Source organism: Amphiprion ocellaris, chromosome 20 (assembly GCF_022539595.1).
Source record: "Amphiprion ocellaris isolate individual 3 ecotype Okinawa chromosome 20, ASM2253959v1, whole genome shotgun sequence".
Taxonomy (NCBI): domain Eukaryota; kingdom Metazoa; phylum Chordata; class Actinopteri; family Pomacentridae; genus Amphiprion; species Amphiprion ocellaris.
In genome coordinates, this window is record NC_072785.1 from 31,896,884 (window position 1) to 31,919,929 (window position 23,046).

Genomic DNA, 23,046 nt, shown 5'->3' on the forward strand with positions numbered 1-23,046 from the left:
TCACTTCACAACTCGTTAATTCGATGCTTTTATCCAACTGTTACTTTCATTCAATAATATTGACTTTAAAAGTCAAAATTTGTGTCCATTCTCCAACTACTCTGCATTTGATCTAATATTTTTACTTCTTGACTCAATTTTGACTTAATTATGTAAGTTTTGCTTTTTTCCGAAAATACTGTCTCTGCAAGCCAACATTTAGACATTTAATCTCATATTTCTCACATGTATTTCCCATTTTTGAATTCTTATCTCATGTTTGAATTGACAAGTGTAAATTTTGACATTTTATTTCTTTGACATTTACTTTCCATGATTTTTCAAGTGAGAGTTGTGATATTTAATCTCATAGTTTTGATTCTGCTTGGTTTTTTTGAAGACAGAAGGAACTTCCATTCTTTAACTGGTGGAAGTGGTTTTCCAGAGTAAATCGGATGTGATGGAGTCGCAGGTGTAATTTCCTACGTGTTTCCTGCACAGTGAACGCTCCGTAATGTATGCGGACGGCTGTTTCCCGGCATGCAGCGTGGCTCCGTCAGACAGACGGGAGAGAGAGAGAGCAGTAATGGCGGCCGGTTAGCTCCACACAAAAATACCGTCCGCATCCAGCCGCATTCAGCCGCACTCAGCGCAGCGCTCCGGGGGCAGCCGGCCTCACGCACCGCGGCGGAGCCAGTGACACGGCCACGGAGCGGAGACACGGGCTTCGGGGCCGGGAATCGTCCGGCGGACCGTTGGATCCGGAGACTTTCCTTCTACTTTTCTAAAAAAAAAAAAAAAAAAAAGAAAAAAAAAAAACATGGACGAGCTCCCCGGCGGAGGAGGAGGAGCAGCGGGCTCGCCGAGACAGCAGCAGCCTCCGCCGCAGCAGCAGCACCAGCCGGGGAGCAGTACGCCGATCGGAGCCGGCGGAGGAGGAGGAGGAGTCATGGTGCCGCACCAGCCCGACGAGCTGCCCCGGCCGCAGCAGCAGTACACCATCCCCGGCATCCTACACTACATCCAGCACGAGTGGGCCCGCTTCGAGATGGAGAGGGCGCACTGGGAGGTGGAGAGGGCCGAGCTCCAGGTTAGCAGCTTAGCTTAGCACCGATCCGGCTAGCCCGGGCTAACGGTGTGTAGCCGTAGCCCGGGCTAACGGTATGTAGCCGAGTGGGACCTGAAAATGGGGCGGTAGTAACATTTAATTTAACATTTTAGTTGAAAATTAACTTTAATCTAGAAGCAACTCAACTAGTTGTTTGTAATCAGAGCGGCTAATCGGCTGAGCTAACGGGTCGCGAATAGCGGAATGCGCTGGTTACCGTTAGCCGGAGCTAGCCGTTAGCCGGAGCTAGCCGTTAGCCGGAGCTAGCCGTTAGCTTCCCACCGCTGTCAGGAGATAACCTAGCAGCTAGCTTTAGCCGCGTAGCTCTGTTGTTGCTAAGGTATTCGCTCCGCTGTGTGATCCAGCTGGAACTTTTTATTGCGGACCCTGAGGTCAGATGTCAGCCGGTAAAGGAGAAGTGAACGCAGCTGACTGTCGGCTAACTAATCCCCGTACGGCTATTTTGGCTCGTCACGCTAAGCTAAATTAGCGGCGTTGCTAACTGATGCTGTTAAACCAACAGCTGAGCTCAGTGAGAGGTTGTTTGGGAAAGTGTTTTAAACTCTTACAGGTAGAAAAGTGAGTCTGCTACCTGTTAGCATCACACGTAGTTGGTTTGAAATAAGGTCTTTAACAGCAACACAACTTTGCTGTTTTAAAATTCAGGACTTTGTGTCTTAATATCCAGATTTATTTGATGTGTGTCTTTATAGTCACGTTTTGGACGTTTTGTTGCGCCAATATTCAAGTTTTAGACGTTTGGTACCTTAGTATAGATGTTTTGGTGTCTTAATATCCAGATTTTTTTTCCGTTTTTGTGTCTTTATAGCCTAGCTTTGGACAGTTTGCTAAATTAATATCCATGTTTTAGACGTTTGGTGCCTTAATATAGATATTTTCGTGTCTTAATATCCAGATTTTTCAATGTTTCTGTCTTTATACCATGTTTTGGATGTTTTGTTACGTTTATATTCAGGTTTTTCAATGTTACCTGCGTAAATATTAAGATTTGTGACACATTACTGTCCAAATTTTTGACATTTTTTACATTAATACTCAGGTTTGGGCACCTCGTTAACCAGATTTTTGAAGTTTTGCTGAGTTAGTATCCAGGTTTTCAACACTTGGTTCCTTAATATAGATATTTTGGTGCCTTAAGATCCAGATTTTTTTCAATTTTTCTGTCTTTATACCATGTTTTGGACATTTTGTTGTGGTAATATTCAGGTTTTCCACCGCTAGCTGCGTAAATCTCAAGATTTGTGACCCCATCATGCATTGGTATCCAAATTTTTGGCATTACTGTGCATTAATACTCAGGTTTTGGACACTTTGGTACCATTTTATCCGGGTTTTTCATGTTTTGCTGAGTTAATATCCAGGTTTTCAACATTTGGTGCCTTAATATAGATGTTTTGGTGTATTATTATGCAGATTTTTTTTTTGTATTTTTGTGTCTTTATTGCCATGCTTTTGATGTTTTGTTGTGTTAATAGTCAGGTTTTCCACTGTTGGCTGCGTAAATATCAAGATTTATGACACATTAGTATCCTGGTTTGTGACATTTTTTACATCATTACTCAGGTTTTGGTACCTTGTTTCCCAGGTTTTTGACATTTTGATGAGTTAATGTCCAAATTTTATATGTTTTGTGCCTTAATATAGATGTTTTGGTGTATTAATATTCAGGTATTTGATGTTTTCTGAGTTAATATCTAGGTTTTAGATGTTTGGTGCCTTAATATAGATATTTTGGAGTATTATTATCCAGATATTTGATTGCTAAATCAATATCCAGGTGATTTATTTTATCACAGATGTGTAGTTTCAGAGTAAAAGACAGTCTTCTGTTTATTGTGGCCGGTACCAATATAATAATCAATGATATTGATCCTGAAATTCTAACATTATAAAGAATATGCTATATACCTTTAGACTGACGTGGATTTTTCTAATACAACACTGAAGTTCAGAGAACCTTAACCATCCGTACAACACAGAAAACATGAATTTATTCTTCCAGTAACCTTAGTGTACCATCTGAGCTACGAGTTCTGCACTTCTGATGTGATTGAAAAGTCTAAAATCAGGTGGAAATAGATGTAAAACAGTGCAGCCAGTTTCATTATCAGCTAATATTGTGTTATTTACCAACTGTTTGTGGTTGACAAATGGTGTCATTTTGGGGATTGTTTGCATCACTGGAAGGTTTTGTGATTGAGAGGTTTGATCAGTTTATTAGTTTGTCTTTAAAGCGTCGTCTTTTAACGTCCAGAACTCCTGAGTTTACTGTGAAAACATTTACAACCTGCTGAGCTGTTTATGAGACTTTTACATGATGGGAAAACTGTTGGAGCGATAAGATTCTGCTGATTGTGGCTTCTGTTGTGGGAAAACTCACTGAAGCACATTTGAGCGTCTCTTGTCGGTCAGAGCTTCACCAGGCTGTCAGTTTGTTCTGGAAGTGGGTGTTGAAATGTGGGACCGTCCCGGTGCTAATGACAGCCTCCTCACTGGCTCGGCTCGGCTCGGCTCCGCTCCGACTTGTCGGATGCCTTCAGCATGAGTCGGTGGAGCTGCTGATAAGAGCAGAATGAATGAAGGTGTGAATGTTTGCTGCAGGAGGAGTCGGAGCACCGTGACGTCTTCATAGTCAGCTTCAGATCGGTGTTCCTCTGCAGCAGCACTTTTACTGTTCTGGTTCACAGGCAGCGAACGCATCGGGTTGTGTTCAGACACAGTGTTCTCAAAGTCAGATCTGGAATTTCATTTTCAGCTGCTTTAGTTATAAAATAATTCGAATTTTTTTGTGCCATCTTCCTCCATCCATGAATTTGCAGCTGATTCCAGACATGAAGAGATGATGAGACACTAATAATAAGGACTGAAACTCTTCTATATGCAACCTCCAAACTGAGAGAAACATAAAATAATTACATTTTATGGTTGTTTTTTGGCCATTTTTAGTTGCTTTGTGGCTCTTTGTGGTCATTTTTGTGTCGCTTTTTGGTCGTTTTGTGTCTTTTTATGGTCATTTGAGTCTCTTTGTGGTGATTTTCCACATCTTTTTGGTTGTTTTACACATTTTTGTGTACATTTTGTATCTCTTTATGGTTATTTTGAGCCTCTTTGTGGTCATTTTGTGTGTCTGTGGTCATTTTGTGTCTCTGTGTGGTTGTTTTATGTCTCTTTGTGTACATTTTGCATCTCTTTGTGGTCGTTTTCGGTCTTTGTGGTAATTTTGTGTCTCTGGTTGTTTTGTGTCTCCTTGTAGTTGTTTTATGTCTCTGTGTACATTTTGTGTCTCTTTGTGGTTGTTTTGTGTCTCTTTGTGGTTGGTTTGTGTCTCTTTGTGGTCGGTTTGTGTTTCTGTGTACACTTTGCATCTCTTCGTGGTCTTTTTGCATCTCTTTTTGGTTGTTTTACACGTCTTTGTATCCATTTTGTTTCTCCTTGTGGTTATTTTGTCTCTTTTTATGGTCATTTTGCGTCTGTTTTTGTTGTTTGACCCATCTATTGTGTACATTTTGTGTTTCTTTGGTCATTTTGCATCTCTTTGTGATTGTTTTATGCATCTTTCTGTTCACTTTATGTCTCTTTTTTGTCGTATTGTTGATCTTAGTATCTAGTCCTTTTCTTTCTCTTTCTAGTCTTATAACTGAGCTCTGTGACTTTTAAACCAGACATCCGGTCACTTCCTAGTAAAAGACTGACTTATTAGAATCATGACTGCAGCCATCCGTTCAGTGGAAGAGGAAACTCATTAAAGGATTGATCTGCAGTGATTCTGATGTATTGATCGTCCATCAGTTCAGACAGATGTTGGCATTCAGCTGTTTTTATGTTAACTTTGTCAGACTGTTTAAAATAATGTAGACTAATGTCAGACTGATTGTAAAAAAAACAAAACCTCAGATTTTTTCTTTCTTTAACCTCCTGAGAACCAAGGGAAAAAAGTGTCCTACAATTTCTCTTTTTGTGTGATGTCCTATCCATTTGGGCCTAAAAAAACACTTTACAATTTTCATTTTTTGAAAAATATTTTTTATTTTAATTTCACAGCATGTCCATTGTAGAGGACAGCAGGACGATATCGGCCTGAAAATAGAACTGAATGTAGAAAATGAGAAAAAAAGGAGCATATTATATCTTTACAATGATATTCACCCAAGAACACATTCAATTTGAACAAAAAGTTTGCAGCTGTCTTTGATTTGTAAAAGCTGCCAGATCCTCAAAGATTTTGTCATCAATGTACTGTGAAAAGTACTGGATTGGACTCCAGTATTCACGAATTTTAGGGTCATCTTGATAGCCAGGAAGCACAGGTAGCACAGGTGTCAATCTATTATGATGGATGATCAAGAAAAAACACACAAAAAAATTCAAGTTAATAAAAAGAGTAACAGTGAAATTTTTTCACATCAATTTCAATTAATGCAGTAATTTCAGTGTCATGGATGTGATATGACTCCCTATTGACTAGCTTTAGAAGCAAATTTTTACGTAACTTGCATATTTTTAACAGCATTTACATAGTACAAATACTACAATAATATAACATGATGATAAAATGTAATAAATTAGCCTGAAACTAAATAAAACCTACAAGCTAGTCCTGGATCATAGATCACGACGACTTTGTTGCTCCCTCTCTGGCTCTGACTCTGTCTCATCAGATTCTCCTGCATCTTCTTCTTCTCCTTCTTCATCATCATCTGTCACAGGCTGATACTCATCTTCTGCATCCTTTTCCTCATCTGAAAGCTCCAAATCTGAATCTCCCTCTACTATCTGGTATAGAATCCTCTCTGCTTCACTTCTTTCTCCTACAACAATATGCAGTCATTGATTACATTAAAATAGTCCTGGTGTCCACCACAGTTGACATTCATTAAAGGCCTGTTATTTCAAAACATAAATAACGAAACTGTTTTCAGATGTAAAAATATTGTTCTTAACATGTTTATGAACAAGAATATATATAGTTATCATGGTAAAAATAGCAATAGATAATGAATATTTGACTTACCTCTCCTCTTTCCATAAAATGTGGTTGCTGGTATAGCAGCCATCTTGATACAGGAAAAAAGTAAAGTTCCCAGCATGCAAACCCATCACATGACACATCACTGGAAAGCCCAGGATGTTCCCTACAGAATACAATAGGGCTTGGAAGGGTAACTCCAAATACTTCAGAAATATACAGGTGAACATAATGTCCATTATAAAGGACATAAGTGAATAGGCCGGGTCTCATTAATGTCTTCATAGTTTACAGGCGTCTTTTATTTCCCTCTGTGAATGTCAGGATTCAGGTTTTGGGCTTTTCTCCTGTTATTTTCCACTCAAACCTCCCAGTCAGATCAGAGGAACACCGACGTGACTGTGTTGTTCAGAAATCCCATCTCCAGCAGCTTTTTAATCTGTTGTTGGTCTCATTTGAATAATCTTCCTGCTGCTTGAGACGAGGTGGAAACAACCCTGAAGACTTCCACTGTGGTCTCTGCTCTGTTTCTGGGTCTGTTGATGTAGAAAAATGAAACTAACCTCGATTTATGTGCGGTCCGATGTAAAGACAGGAGGTTTGTGTGGATGTTTAAAGCTCCTGTTTCTGAACTCGGAGGTTTCTAGAGGTTTAGAGGTTGTGATCGGTGCTCAGGAAGCTGCAGCGGAGGAATTTTCTCGTTCAGGCTGGTTAAAAGGATCTGAGCTGTGAAATATTGATGCCAACTCTGAATCTGCTGCCATTAGAGCGAGAACCAATCAGAGAGGAGATGCTGACCAGCTGTGACCTCTGACCTCCAATCAGCATTTCTATTTCAGTCCAGTCAGGTTTTAAATGGAGATCTGAAGATTTGGATCAGGAAAAGTCCTAAAAAGATCCTTTAGTGGAGATTAGAAATGAAAGAAGACTTCTAGGTCCAACTATCAATCAGTAGATGTTAGTTTGAACTATGGATATTTTATGGATATTAAGTTTTCGATATGTTTAGTTTTATATTGTTGTCATTTTGTGTCTCTTTGTGGTTGTTTTAAGTCTCTTTGTGGTCATTTTGTGTCTCTATGTGGTCATTCTGTGTTTCTGTGGTAGTTTTGTGTCTCTTTGTGCTTCTATTGTGTCTCTTTGTGGTAGTTTTGAGTCTCTTTGTGGTCATGTTGTATCCTGTTGTGGTTATTTCATGTCCCTTTGTGATCATCAGCAACTGAACAGGTTATTTCTCACCTCAGATGCTTTCAGAAATACTTTTTGCTGAACTGTTGTGTAATAAAAGAGAAAGTTTGTGACCGAGCCACGCACCAAGTGGGTGATTTTCAGATGCAATGCGTTTGGATGCGAGTAAACCGGATCCTGTGGACACCAACCATTAGACCAGAGATTTAATCTGACTTTAGAAGGATGTGGTGCTACAGTTAGCATTAGCTGGTGGCTAAGAGTCACAGCTAACCTCTTAGTATTAGCATAATGGATGACCAGTAAATTTCTGCTAGTAAGATGTTAAATCCAACCAACTTTCCTTAGCTGCTGTTGTTGGCTTGTTTGTTGTTGACATGGCTTCTAATTGGTAAACAAACAGAATTAATTTTCTCTTGGAGCTGCCGTTTCTTTTCTACTGTTGTTTCCACGAGTTCCTGGAGCTCTGTTGGAGGTGATGCTAAATCCAGGAGTGACATGAATTGGGCCGGAGGTCGTCCTGGTTACCTGCCGACGGTACCGGTAGTCGGGCCGCTGCCACGGCGACGGCATGTCTCGGTACAGAGGCAGCAGGACGGAGGGCTGTAATTAGGCAGGATGGCCTACTGGGCCCTGCTGTGACAGCCTCGTCCCAGCTGGACACTAAAAGTAGACGGGCCCGAAATAACCGGCACACACACACACACACACACACACACACACACACACACACACACTCACACACTCACACACTCACACACTCTCTCTCTCTCTGGTTGTGGTTCAACTGTCACTAAATGAAGACGAGGTTAAACAACATTGCAGCTTTTTTTTGTTCCTTTACACTGCATTTACTTAGTAAACAACAATTTCTCTGAGTGTTTTGCATCTCTTTTTTGGTTCTTTTACACGTCTTGTGTACATTTTGCATCTCTTTGCAGTTGTTTTGAGTCTTTTTGTGTGTTTTTTGGCTCTTTTTGGTCATTTTGCATCTCTTTTTGATCATTTTGCGTCTCTTTGTGGTCATTTTGCGTGTCTTTGTGGTCATTTTGCGTCTCTTTGTGTACATTTTGCATCTCTTTGCAGTTGTTTTGAGTCTTTTTGTGTGTTTTTTTGTCTCTCTTTTTGGTCATTTTGCGTCTCTGTGATCATTTTGCGTCTGTTTTTGGTCATTTTGCGTGTCTTTGCGGTCATTTTGAGTCTTTTTATGTTTTTTTGTGTAGCTCTGCAGTCATTTTGCGTCTCTTTGATCATTTTGCATCTCTGATCATTTTGCATCTTTGTGGTCATTTTGCGTCTCTTTGTGGTCATTTTGCATCTCTTTCATCATTTTGCATCTCTTTGTGGTCATTTTGCATCTCTTTGCAGTTGTTTTGAGTCTTTTTGTGTGTTTTTTGTCTCTCTATTTGGTCATTTTGCGTCTCTGTGATCATTTTGCGTCTGTTTTTGGTCATTTTGCGTGTCTTTGCGGTCATTTTGAGTCTTATGTTTTTTTTGTGTAGCTCTGCAGTCATTTTGCGTCTCTTTTTGATCATTTTGCATCTCTTTGTGATCATTTTGCCTCTCTTTGTGGTCATGTTGCGTCTCTTTGTGGTCATTTTGAGTCTCTGTGGTCATTTTGAGTCTCTGTGGTCATTTTGCGTGTCTTTTCGATCATTTTGCGTCTCTTTGTGGTCATTTTGCGTCTCTTTGTGGTTGTTTTGTGGTGATTTTGTGTCTCTTTGTGGTCATTTTGAGTCTCTTTGTGGTCATTTTGCGTGTCTTTGTGGTCATTTTGCGTCTCTTTGTGATCATTTTACGTCTCTTTGTGGTCATTTTGAGTCTCTTTGTGGTCATTTTGCGTGTCTTTGTGATCATTTTACGTCTCTTTGTGGTCATTTTGAGTCTCTTTGTGGTCATTTTGCGTGTCTTTTCGATCATTTTGCGTCTTTGTGGTCATTTTGCGTCTCTTTGTGGTCGTTTTGAGTGTTTTAAACAGCAGCAGCTTCACGAAACTATTGTTCAATCAAAAATATAGTCAGCGTTATAAATGAACCTAACAAGTCCAAACGTTTGGTTTAAAACTCCCCATAATGTCTTTTTATGCTGTGATTTAATCTGAGTAAACAGATGAAAGTCTTTATTTAAATCCGGAAGTGTCACTGAGGATGTTACTTTATTTTTAATGATGCTGAGACCAATCAAAACAGAATAAACGGGCTGATTAATGAGAAAACACACAGCAGAACATGGTTAGAAAGAGTAATAGTCCTGGTTTTAAATGTTCCTAAATGTTCTTCTGTGCTGCACAAAAATAAAAGCAAATTTCTCTAATTCAGAGTTTGTATACAGAACTTGAGGGCCTAAAGTTCTGCATAAAAACACTGAATTGGTGAAATCTGCTAAAGTTTAGAGCTCAACCAGTCACTTGATTGAGATAAAACATGATTTTTGCAATCAAATTGGTGGCCTGTTGCTGCTGTAAATATAAAACCCTCCTGTAATAACCCATAATACAGTTATTTACTACAGAGTTTAACCTGACTTATTTAAATATTAAGGTTTAAACCCTACAGGATTAATAATTAACCTGATTTCAATGAAACCCAGCAGATCCAGGGATTCCCTCAGAGCAGGCTTAGTTTTATTTTTCTGTTGTGTTTATTGTGTGTTTGTAGCTACAGCGAGTTCGCTGTACTCGGTTTCAGGGTTCAGAGGAGACGATGAGAGTTTAACCGATGCAGTTGTTCGGAGGAATGAGTCCGATCTGTCATCCCGGTAAATCTGGGCCGCTGAGCTCACCCGGCCTTCGTCATCATCATCACCCCTCTGCTCTGACCTCAACCCGCTCCCCAAGGAGCGCTTGATTCATGCTCACCAGGTGCACCGGGCGGGAGGGGTGAGAACACACCAGAAGCTCTGCATGAACAGCTGCTTCCACAGAGTAATGTGACGGAGCAGAAAACTGTTTGCACATTTTACGGTGAAAAACTTGTCAGACCATGACGGTAAAAATCTGTAAACTCTCAAACAGTTTGATGCCGTTTATGTAACGACTGAATCACCGTAAATAAGTTAATCAGGAAAAAAAATGGGTTTTTAATGTTTTTTTCTCTTGAAAAAAATACATTTCCTGACTCCTGCACAGGTATTTAATGGCAAAATGTCGTAATATGTATAACAATACTGTAATTTTTGCATTTATTTCTCGAAAAGAATGCAGTTTTTCACAGTTAACTGTAAATGGTATGATTGTACTGGTAATGGAAACATGCTGTAATATTTATAACAAGGAACATGGCAATTTCTGCATTTATTACACGTAAAAAATACAATTTGTGCCGATCAAATTGATGTACTTTTGTTATTGTAACGGACATATGCTTTAATATTTATGACAGCTATAACCTCCAATTTTGCTAAAAAAAACAAAACAAAAAAAAAACACATTAAATGTTAAATAAACTAACTGTTGTACTGATAATGGGAAAAAGCTGTAATATTTATAAGTTACACAACCTTTATTTTATGTGGTATTTTCAGTAAATTTTTAAAAGTTAAAGCTTTTTTTTCCCATAACATCTGGAATAAAGGTATTTTTTAACCGTAAAATCAACAATATCAATACAATTCTTTACCGTAAATGCAGAAAATGTTTTACCGTGATTTTGCCCTGGCATTCTGGCGAACACAGCTGCCAGAATTTTACTGTAAGAATAACTTTTCTTTTTTTACAGTGCTGATTAGGTCAGATGTAGAAGTCCAGCCAGAGTAAAGTAAACCTGAAGCTCCAGCTGGACCAGGGAGAAGACAGAAGCAATAGAAGTTAGAGACAAGATAAACTAGTTTTCAAAATCACAAAACCAGCAGACCAGTTAGTTGTCTCTCTGACTACTTTTTTTTTTTTTTTTTTACCATCAGCAGCAGAACTTTTTCCAATATTGTTAACCTTGCTATTTCTGAAAACAGTGACTAAAGATGTGATTAGATCATCCTTTAATAATAGCACAGTAGGGAAATTCACAGCGTTACAGCAGCAATAATAATAATAACTTTATTTATATAGCATCCTTAAGAACAGCATTCAGAAAGTGCTATGAGTCAAAACATGCAACACAGAGACGATCAAACAAGATATAGGACACAAGTCAGAGCAGTCAATTAAAATGATATAAGTTAAATGAATAATTAGCTGGATTAGCACTCATATCAAACGAGGGAACTAGGCAGTTTGAAAATTATAAATTCAAATTCCAAAAAGTTAGAGAATTAAAGAATCTGAGAGACGACATCACACCAACGAACCGGGCAGCTATAAGTAAAATCAAACGAGAGAACATCTAAAAGGGCATAGAGCAAAAGTAAAGGGACACCAGTGGAATAATATACGTTAAATGTATGTAATACTACATAAGTAACTGTATAACTATATATGTGCTGTTGATGTTGCAGAGTCCTCTAAATGTGGAAAAAAAACTATATTTTGCAGATTTATGCTGTATGTACAGAAACACTGATATTGCTCTGATTCCTCTATGTATAGAAAAAAGATATTCTACAGAGTTTTCTCAAAGTAAAATATCTGGGTAATACTCAGGTTTTAATGTGTTTCTGTTGCAGCATAGGAAAATATTAAATGTATTATAAGGTTTTGTTTTTTATATAAGCTCTACTGAAGTATGTGTCCTCTGTTTTGCTCTGAAGTAAAATGATAATATAGCAAACTTTTTAGTAAAACATTTTTAGAAGAATCTGTTTACAAGTTTATCAGTCTTTCTATTGACATTTGAGCCATTACTTTCCCGTTAATAATCTTCTCATTTAATCCCATGAAATCTCAATATGAGCTCTGTAGATTATGTTAACACTATTATTACAATATATAGTCTATAATTATTACAATAACATTATGGATTAAGGTCATTATTGGTGAAGAAATGTGTTCAAATTTGCAACAATATGACAAGCAAGATACAGAATGATAGAAAAAGCTATACAAAACGACACAAAAACAAAACAACAAAAAAGGGACTCAAAATGACAAAAATGAAACTTGAAAAGACTAAAAATGGACACAAAACGACACAAAACAAGCCAAAATGACAAAACAAGACCCAAAACAATAAAGACAAGATACCAGACAACAGAAACAAGGTTGTCTTAAACACATTAACTCTGATCGGAACTCATTAACGACCACATTAGTCTTTGTCATGGTGCCCGTTGCAGCTAAACTCCCACAATGCTCTCTGCTTTAACATGAACTGTAGTCTGAGTGACGTCTCTACAGGATTAAACAGGAAGAGGCATCTTCGTCTTCTGCCTTATCAGTTAATATATTTATAATAAATTAAATTATTAACGGTAATTACACAGATAATCATTAATGTAGCTAGTTTCATGTATGATAAACCAAGAAAAGGACATTTCTTCTTTTTTTATGGCTTTTTTCACACAGAAATTGCAGAAATTTGAATTTGTTAAATATTTATTTCATTAAGGAGTAGATTACTGGAGAAATAATTGAACATTAGTGACCATTACAATTAGTTTTTTGTGTTTTCTGGAGATGTTGGTGGTGTTAGACTTCATCCTTGACTGCAGTGATTCTTTGTGTTTTTTCTGTCCAACCAGATGTTTTATTTTGCAGATTTTTTCCAGGGTTGGTGTTAAATTTAAGGAGGATTCCTCTGAGCTGCAGTGAACTCAGTATATCGGCATGTTGTTGGCTTTGGCTCAAAGTGAAGCTACTCGACAAACATTAACTGAACAGCAGACTGACTGACGCTGAGGAGAATGGATAACACAAGTACACAATATATAAATGCTGCAAGTTTATCGACAGTAGTATCTGACACGGGACTGATAAATATTTAGAGGAGGGGGTTTATTATTGAATCATTGCTGATAAACTGAATAAAAATGTCTTAAATGTTGTGTTTTATCTGTTCAACAATCCAAACCTAAAGATATTGTATTTATTTTATTAAAGGACAAAGAAAAACTGCAGATATTTTACAGTCGGGAAGCTAAAAAAGTCTGATATTTTTATCATTTTGTGTTTAAAGTCACTGAAATATCTCATAAATGTGTGACTAATCAGTTAAGAGTAGAATCAGCAGATATAAAATACGTCTTCTGATGATAATAACATGTGTCACAGTCCGTTTCCTATAAGTGTTACTGACTCCGTTAAATCACTGATCTGTTGACACACAGGGTCAGGGTTTAGAGCAGGGGAGTCAAAATCAGACAAAAAACTGCAAAAAAACAGATTACAAAAACGAGACACAAAACGACAAACAAGAAACAAAATGACAAAAAACGAGACTAACGACATCAAACTAGACAAAAAACAGACAAAAAATTAGACAAAAAAGTTAGAAAGCGACAAAAAATGGACAAACGAAAAAAACAAGACAACAAATTACACAAATGACACAAACGAGACTAAAAAAATGACCAGTGAGAAACAAAACAAAAAGAGAAAGAATAAAGCAAAACACAAAATGACAAAAATAAGACAAACACAAGTGAGATAAAAAGGAAACGCAAAATGTCAAAAACAAAAAAACTACGGAAGAATGAGACAAATGACAAAAGTCAGACAAAAAAGACAAAAAACAAAAACAAGTCAAAAATGAGACAAAACGACAAATGAACAATCTAGTATTTTACTTTATGATCAAAACAACTTGTCATGGTCTAGAAATTTTTTTAAAATGTATAGTTTTACTAATTTACAATCTGCAGTTAATGTCTTCTCTGGAATTTTTACACTTTGAGGACGGCATTGGACCCTCTAGAGGATCGCTTTTGGCCCACAGGCCTCATGTTGGACACCCCTGGTTTAGACAGTTTTTGTGTTATAAATATATAAATATTGTAATTTCCGATCACCTCTTAAACTCTACCTGCTCAGGTGAAGCTAAAACATCACAACAACATGTGATTCAGTATCAGGTTTGGGTTTTATTTGTCATGTAATGCAGTTTTTTTATATATTTGTTTGTAACATTTGACTTTAGATCCTCATTGTGATCAGAAAATAGATGAATATTCTCCCCGGGTGTTCGGTGTCAGATCCGGTGTTTACCAATTCATTGGTGTGTGCTTGTTTACGGCTCACACACTCCTGGGATGCCGTGGAGCTGTGGCTGTCAATCACAGAGCCGGCCAATCAGAGCAGGGCAGGGTGTGATGTAATCCTCCTCCCAGACCGTGACCTCCCTCTGCCCCCCATCCCTCCTCCTTTAGCCGGGGGAGGACCTCTGGTTTCCCTGTCGTCATGGCAATATTTGCTAGAGGAAGTCGCGACCCCCCCCCCCCGTTGCTGTGGTGACACTGGCAGAGCACGTTCATTGTGCGTCTGAATTTAAATAGATGCTGGTCTACATTGGTGTCTGGTTTCAGGGACAGCTGATGGACAGACAGGTGGACTGATGATGGACAGACAGACAGGTGGATTGATGACGGACAGACAGGTGAACTGATGACAGAAAGACAGGTGGACTGATGGACGGACAGGTGGACTGATGGACGGACAGGTGGACTGATGGACAGAAAGACAGACAGGTGGACTGATGGACAGACAGGTGGACTGATGATGGACAGACAGACAGGTGGATTGATGACGGACAGACAGGTGAACTGATGACAGAAAGACAGGTGGACTGATGGATGGACAGGTGGACTGATGGACAGACAGGTGGACTGGTGGACAGACAGACAGGTGGACAGACAGACAGACAGAAAGACAGGTGGACTGATGGACAGACAGGTGGAATGATGGACAGACAGATGGACAGACAGGTGGATATTTATATAGATAATTGTGAATTTTTAACTTCATGTTCATCAGGTTTTTTTCTCACATTAAAATCCGAGTCTGTTTGAACAACAGCATCTGAGGAACTATTAAAGATAAAAACCTGAAATTATTTAGTGTCCAGTGATATTTTCTGAACCGTTAGATAGCTGAAGATCCCAATAAAACCAAACTCAACATGTAGAAAACTTTATGATATGAAATATTTGGTTATTTACTTTGATCCTTCATATCTGATCAAGCAGGTTTGACAGGTTTATGTCCTTCTAACCATTTTATTTCATTGTCACTTTATATTGTTTTGATCAAAATTAGACCACAGTGAGAGAAAATGCCAATTAATCCTCCAGAAACTGCTCAGAGATCAGATGTTTAACTGTCTGTGTTCAGGCAGCAGCAGAACTGGAAACACAAGTGGAAACTATCAGAACAAAGAACCCAACAACTGAATTACAGCTGCAGTTAATTGACCCACAGTTAATCAGCAGTTATTTTTAGAATCACATCGTCATTTTAGTTCCAAAATGTGCCGGATTACTAGCTCCACTGAAACACCAACATCCTTCTCTGGTTATTAAAGTAATTAGTTCTCAGGTTAAAGTGTTGGACCGTGGATAAATATTTAGACAAAACACTTTATCTGTGTGTTAATTTTGTGTTTCTCTGCGTTTTAACGGTATATTTCTCTGTATTAACGGTATATTTCTCTGCATTTTAACGGTATATTTCTCTGCATATTAACGTTATATTTCTCTGCATTTTAACGGTATATTTCTCTGCATATTAACAGTATATTTCTCTGCGCATTAACGGTATATTACTCTGCATTTTAACGGTATATTTCTCTGCATTTTAACCGTATATTTCTCTGCATTTTAACGGTATATTTCTCTGCGTTTTAATGGTATATTTCTCTGCGTTTTAACGGTATATTTCTCTGCATTTTAACGGTATATTTCTCTGCGTTTTAACGGTATATTTCTCTGCATATTAACAGTATATTTCTCTGCATTTTAACCGTATATTTCTCTGCATTTTAACGTTATATTTCTCTGTATTAACGGTATATTTCTCTGCGTTTTAATGGTATATTTCTCTGCGTTTTAACGGTATATTTCTCTGCATTTTAACGGTATATTTCTCTGCGTTTTAACGTTATATTTCTCTGTATTAACGGTATATTTCTCTGCATTCTAACGGTGTATTTCTCTGCATATTAACGGTATATTTCGCTGCATTAACAGTATTTTTCTCTGTGTTTCAGGCGAGGATAGCGTTCCTGCAGGGCGAGAGGAAAGGTCAGGAGAACCTGAAGAACGACCTGGTTAGAAGAATAAAAATGTTAGAATACGCACTAAAGCAGGAAAGGTAAGAAACGTGGACTGTATGTCACTGATCAGATTTATAATCAGGGTTTGGATTCATTTCTTCCCTGGAAATCTGCCCATTAAGACTGAAATTAATGATTAATTAAATTTCTGATTAATCTGTGGTTTATTTTTTGTAATAGTCAATTAGTCCTTTGGTCTCTAAAATGTCAGAAAATGGTAAAAAATGTAGGTCAGGGTTTGTTTTTGTCCAGAAATATTCAGTTTATTTTCAGAGGAAAGAAATCAGAAAATATTCACATTGAAGCTGAAATCAATTCATTTATTTTTTGCAGAATATCCCTCAAACTGACTAATCTAGAATCGATGGGGAATAATTTAATGTTTGTCAACAGTCAAAGTCAGGATAAAATACTGTTGGTTACTTTGACCACCTATTAATTGGTTTATTTTTAGGTATTAATATCATAATGATATGAGAAACACAAGTTATTTACTACACAAGTTATTTAAATTACCATTTGCTTAAATTTCCTGCTGATTAATGAGCAGATTATTCTAAAAACAATCATGTTTGTGAGCAAAACTGACCCTTAAAATTAAACCGTTACTTTTTTTGACTAAAACAAAACATCTCTAAATCATAAAAATATTTTATATGTTCATGATTTAGAGGTTTAGAGACATAAATCTGACAAATAATCACAAGTAATCTGCCAAATAATCTATTAAATAATCAGAAAACTAATCTATTAAATAATCTGACAAATAATCATTTATAATCCTACAAATAATTCTAAAAATCATCTCAAATGATCTGACGAATAATCACAATCTGCCAGATAATCACAAATAATCTGAGTAATAATCTGACAAATAATCAGACAAATAATCATTTATAATCCCAAATATTCTGACAAATAATCACAAATAATTGACAAATTATCATAAGTAATCTGAGAAATAATCTGAGGAATAATCAAAAATGATCACAAATAATCTTAAAGAAATAAAACGTCTGTAATTCCTAAATATATTTCTATGTTAGTTATGGTTCATATTAATTCTCTGAAGGCTACAGCTGATTTTATGATTTTAATGTCATCCGTCTGTATACGTTTTGGTTTCTACCCAACAGTCGGTAATCAGACGTCAGTAAATGAATCCATCAGCAGGTTGAGAAACACTGAGCTGCTGACGAGGTGAAAGCATCCCAGACATGTGATTTAAACGTCAAGAATCCGGGAAAATAAAACGTCAGCAGGAAGTAACGAGACATTTAACTTCCACAATAATCCTCCTGCAGAAGGATGTGAGAAAATAGAGTTCTAGACTGTTGGTTTCTGAAGAACATGAACCTTTATGACTCATTAATTATCAACAATAAATTACTGATTAAGTATACATTACATGACTGTTCAGAACAATAACTTTATTCTGTTTAAATATCCTGCTGCTCACGGCTACTGACAGACTGAAAAAAATAAAGTCATTGACTTCGTAATGACTGGAAAAGCTGCTGTTGGTGACCAGACTTTCTCTGTAATTAATCGTCTGTAAATTGTGGTTAAAATGTTTTTTGTTTTTTTTCCTCCTCAGAGCAAAATATCACAAATTAAAATATGGAACAGAGTTAAACCAAGGAGAGATGAAGATGCCAAGCTTTGAATCAGGTAGGAGATCTTCTAGAATTATAAATATTTTCATCTTCCTCTTCTTCTTCACCTTCTTCTTCTACTTCTTCTCCTTTCTCTTCTTCTTCTGCTCTACTTATTTGCATCAAGTAGTTTTGAAAAAATATCTGATTTAGTTTGTTCTACCTGTTTGTTTTGTCAGTTATCAACAAAAGATATTTAATTTTAAAAAAAAATAATATTTCAACTGTTGTTTTATTAATGTTAATGATTTATTACTGTTTTTTTGTTGCAGGGGAGATGTTAGTAACATTTTGCAGCTTCTGGATTTTTTATAGCTTTTTTGATTTGAAAATATTTTTTAATATTTTAATATATTTTTAAGTGAGAAAAATTTAAGCATAATATTTTAAAAAGCTCCATAAATGCCTGACATTTTGGGGGCTTTTTTATATTATACTAATATTTTTACTGATTGTAGTTAATTTTTTATTTATTTTTGAGAACACTGAACTTTTTTCAGCAAATTTTATTACCATTTTTCTGATATTTTACTAATGTTTTCCTGACTTTATTTGGGACAGGGTGTTATTATATTTTTCTGCTATTTTCTTAACGTTCTCTGCATTTTTAAAAAAATTTTTTTTAGATGTTCATTCATGTTTTCTTTCCTTTTAATTTTTTTTTTACATTTTTTGTATGGTCTGAACATTTGTTTTAACTGAAATTGTTTAGATTTTGTCAAATTTTTTGTACATTTTGTTAACATTTTTTTATCGTCTGCTGCTCAACTTATTTCCAGGTTGCCACTGCAGGTCATCGACATTACTTCATCTTTATTAACATTTTTATTCAGTTGCTAAAAGCTTTTCTTTCTTTCACCATCAGCAGCAGATCTCAGATCTAAAATGACTCTTTACACTTGCAGTTGCTTCCAACCTGAATGATTTAGATAACTGCTTATCTATGTCTGAATAAACTGAAGGTGTTTTATTTGTCTCTGTAACCAGCAGGTGGCGCTGAACCAGTCTTATTTTCTGTTTTTGTTTCAGACACCAAAGACTCAGAGGTCTCTGCTGTTCCTGCCAACAGTCAGCTCACCTGGAAACAAGGACGGCAGCTACTCAGACAGTGAGAACTTTTTAACTGTTTATCACATGGAGATAACAGCAGCTGGAAAACCTGGAAATCAGCAGAATTTAGTTTAAAGTACAACTACTAAGACTAAATTTCATCATATAAGAAAAGAAAACAACTCAGGTTCTCTGTTTCTGTCAAACATTTAGAAATTGAATTCCATTTTTGCACCTTTTTAATGAGTCCATGTTCGAGCTGCAACAGTTTGTTGTAATAATTCTCTCATTTTCAATGTTACTTTTTAAGCAGATAATCTGATGTTTGATTGTTTCAGCTTCTTAAACGTGAGAGTTTGCAAACAGTCGATCAAACGTTATTTTTGCTTCACTTTTCGGACGTTGCAGATGTTATTTAAACGTTTTACTGATGACTGACAAGCTGATAAGACAGTCCTAAAGTGACATAATTAAAAACTGACACACAGGAAATACATGAGGGAAAATGATAACACTGATCATGATCAGTATAATTTACACAGTTATGACAAATCAAAATAAAAATCTGTTCTACCAAATACAATATACTTTTAACAAAACAATGTATTTGGTATCACAGTTGCAGTCTGTCAGTTTGTCATTAATTAGCAGAAACACCAAATAAAAAATACACTTTCCTGTGACATTAAACTATGTGTGTGTGTTGTGTTGCGTTCAGGTACCTGCAGGAGGTGGGATACACCGACACCATCCTAGACGTTCGTACTCAGAGGGTCCGTTCGCTGCTCGGCCTGTCGGGTTCTGAGCAGAACGGATCCGTGGAGAACAAGAACCTGCAGCACCTGATCAACGGGACGGAGCGCCACAAGGACAGCAAGAGGTGCACTAAAACACACACATAGTGAACCACACCAACACACACACACGTATGGGGATATACACACTACCTTACTACCACAGTATCATCGCAAATACTACTTGTTTTATATTCAGTAATCTATAATATTTTATATATATTATATATTTTTTCTGATATTATTTAAATTTTGTTTCCTGATCAACATCTGTCAGTAGATTCTCCTTTAGGATTGATAAAGTTTTATCTTAAAATAAAAGTATGTGTCTGTGTTTCCATTGATGTACATTAGATTTATCCTGGAAAGAACACATCAGAGTCCCCACAACAGCAGTAAACCAGGAGCAATCAGGTGTGTTTGTTTTTTCCAGGAGTCCAGGTGACGTTCTGGAGACGTTCAACTTCCTGGAGAACGCAGAGGACAGCGACGAAGACGAGGATGAGGAGGGAGACCTGATGGACGACATCAGCACCGACAAACACCACAGAGCGAAGAAACACAAGACCAAGGTGAGTTCAGAGCTGGCAGACCAGAGGTAAAAAACCATCACCTCCTCCTTCATCACCTGGCTGAGCTCCTCCTCTTCCTCCAGGTGGGAAACGAAGGTCTGGCCTCGGAGGACGACGCCGACACCGAGGAGGCTCTGAAGGAGTTCGACTTCCTGGTGACGGCCGAAGACGGAGAAGGAGCCGGAGAGGCCCGGAGCTCCGGAGACGGGACGGAGTGGGGTGAGGACCGATCACTAATAATCACTAATAATCTGACAAAAACATCACTAATAATCTGAGAAATAATCACTAATAATCTGAGAAATAATCACTAATAATCTGAGAGATAATCACTAATTTGACAAATAATCACAAATAATCTGACAAATAATCACAAACTGTGACAAATAATGCAGGGAAATAGCAATAAAATTCCCCCCAAAATTAATAAATTAGTAAAGTAAATATCCAAAACATGTACAAATTGTAAAAATAAATAAATAAAATTATACATGCACTATTATAAATGATAAAAAAAAAAGATTAAAATGTTACAGGGAAAAAAAATGAAGAAAATGACCAAAAATAATAAATAATATTAATATAATATTTATATTACTTAATGCTATTAATATAGTAAATACTATTAATTTTATAATATATAATAATATTCTGAAATATATTAATAGAAATTTTGAGAAATATTAGTAAAGGGTCAGAAAATGTTAAGTTTGTTGAAAACTATTTTGTCTTGGTCTAAATGAGGCATTAAAATTAAAATGATTTAAGCTAAATTTCAGATTACTTTTATGTCCCAGATGAGGAGTTCAAAGACTGTAGGAAAGTTGAAATTCTTCTGGCTGATAGATTGTCATTTTGATAATTTTATTAAACAAAACATGCCTTTGACATTGAAGTTGAAAACACAAAGATTAATGTGCCAATCAGATATTCTATTATTGTGTAGGAGGACCAATCAGATCCTGTTTGGACAGAAAAGAGTGATGCAAGATTTGTCCTAAATTAATCTAAAAAATTGTTTTTGTTTTAGTTTTGGTTAAAAAGCTGAATCAAAATGTTTTTTTTTTTTTCTCAATGAAAAATATTGTATTTTACTATAATAAAGGCTCCAATTTCTGTTTTCCCTCATTATCAATGACTGGTTGAGTGTTTCTGACTGTTAAATGTATAAAATTGTGTCTCTGCAGCGGAGCCTCTACCGTTTCCCACCGGCGGGGGTAAATCCTTCCTGCTGGGGGGTTCAGATGACGTGTTGGAGAGCGTCCTGGGTCTGGGCGACCTCGCCGACCTCACCGTCACCAACGACGAGGCCGACTACGGCTACGATGTGAGGAAACGACAAACACAGCAGCAGCTTGAGACGCAGATTAATTAATACAACCACTAAACCGTCGTCTTTTCTCGCCCTCAGCTGCCGTCCAATAAGGAGTCTTCGTTCAGGAAGACCTGGAACCCCAAGTACACGCTGCGCAGCCACTTCGACGGCGTCCGAGCGCTGGCCTTCCACCCGGTGGAGCCCTGCCTGGTCACCGTGTCCGAGGACCACACGCTCAAACTGTGGAACCTCACCAAGACCGTCCCTGCCAAAAAGTACGCAAACTACACCGCTACACACCTTTTAATGAACACCAGGACACAAACTACACCACTACACACCTTTAAATGAACACCAGGACACAAACTACACCGCTACACACCTTTAAATGAACACCAGGACACAAACTACACCGCTACACACCTTTAAATGAACACCAGGACACAAACTACACCGCTACACACCTTTAAATGAACACCAGGACACAAACTACACCGCTACACACCTTTAAATGAACACCAGGACACAAACTACACCGCTACACACCTTTAAATGAACACCAGGACACAAACTACACCGCTACACACCTTTAAATGAACACCAGGACACAAACTACACCGCTACACACCTTTAAATGAACACCAGGACACAAACTACACCGCTACACACCTTTAAATGAACACCAGGACACAAACTACACCACTACACACCTTTAAATGAACACCAGAGTTCTGAACTACGAAGTGAGATTAGCAGATTAGTAGGTATGTTGAACCTAAAGTCAGAATTTTCAGTATCACAAAAGTGTAATCTGCTAGATCTCCATGGTAACCGATGCTGTGGAGCTCGATCTCCATGGTAACCGATGCTGTGGCGCTAGATCTTCATGGTAACCGATGCTGTGGAGCTAGATCTCCATGGTAACCGATGCTGTGGAGCTAGATCTCCATGGTAACCGATGCTGTGGAGCTAGATCTCCATGGTAACCGATGCTGTGGAGCTAGATCTCCATGGTAACCGATGCTGTGGAGCTAGATCTCCATGGTAACCGATGCTGTGGAGCTAGATCTCCATGGTAACCGATGCTGTGGAGCTAGATCTCCATGGTAACTTTACATTTATGCACTTAAAGAAAGTCTGACTATGTTGAACTGGCTTCGTAGTTCAGAACTCTGGACACACGAACACCGCTACACACCTATAGCTTTAACTCTTCCTGTTAGCACGTTAGCTGCTGCTGCTAACTCTATATTTAGTAGTT

At 37.4% G+C, this 23,046-nt stretch overlaps 1 protein-coding gene and 1 long non-coding RNA gene across 11 annotated transcripts in view; one reads left to right on the forward strand and one right to left on the reverse strand.

The window, feature by feature from the left end:
• Positions 1-536: 536 nt before the first annotated feature.
• The window catches only part of strn3 (striatin, calmodulin binding protein 3), a 40,030-nt gene continuing 17,520 nt past the window's right edge, over positions 537-23,046 (forward strand). For all 10 annotated transcript variants that reach the window (XR_008599947.1, XR_008599942.1, XR_008599943.1 and 7 more), the window contains exons 1-9: positions 537-1,069; positions 16,334-16,437; positions 17,997-18,070; positions 19,084-19,162; positions 19,823-19,984; positions 20,332-20,470; positions 20,554-20,689; positions 21,658-21,797; positions 21,882-22,060. Coding sequence is in view for 1 of the 10 variants with exons in the window: in XM_023274403.3 (XP_023130171.2) it covers positions 800-1,069; positions 16,334-16,437; positions 17,997-18,070; positions 19,084-19,162; positions 19,823-19,984; positions 20,332-20,470; positions 20,554-20,689; positions 21,658-21,797; positions 21,882-22,060 (1,283 nt within the window). In the remaining 9 variants the exon portion in view is untranslated. The remainder of the gene's footprint in view (positions 1,070-16,333; positions 16,438-17,996; positions 18,071-19,083; positions 19,163-19,822; positions 19,985-20,331; positions 20,471-20,553; positions 20,690-21,657; positions 21,798-21,881; positions 22,061-23,046) is intronic.
• Positions 5,109-6,815, reverse strand: LOC129347717 (uncharacterized). The gene is made up of 2 exons (XR_008599953.1): positions 5,697-6,815; positions 5,109-5,432 (listed from the first exon to the last, which is right to left on the reverse strand). It is a non-coding gene; the product is annotated as an uncharacterized LOC129347717 (long non-coding RNA).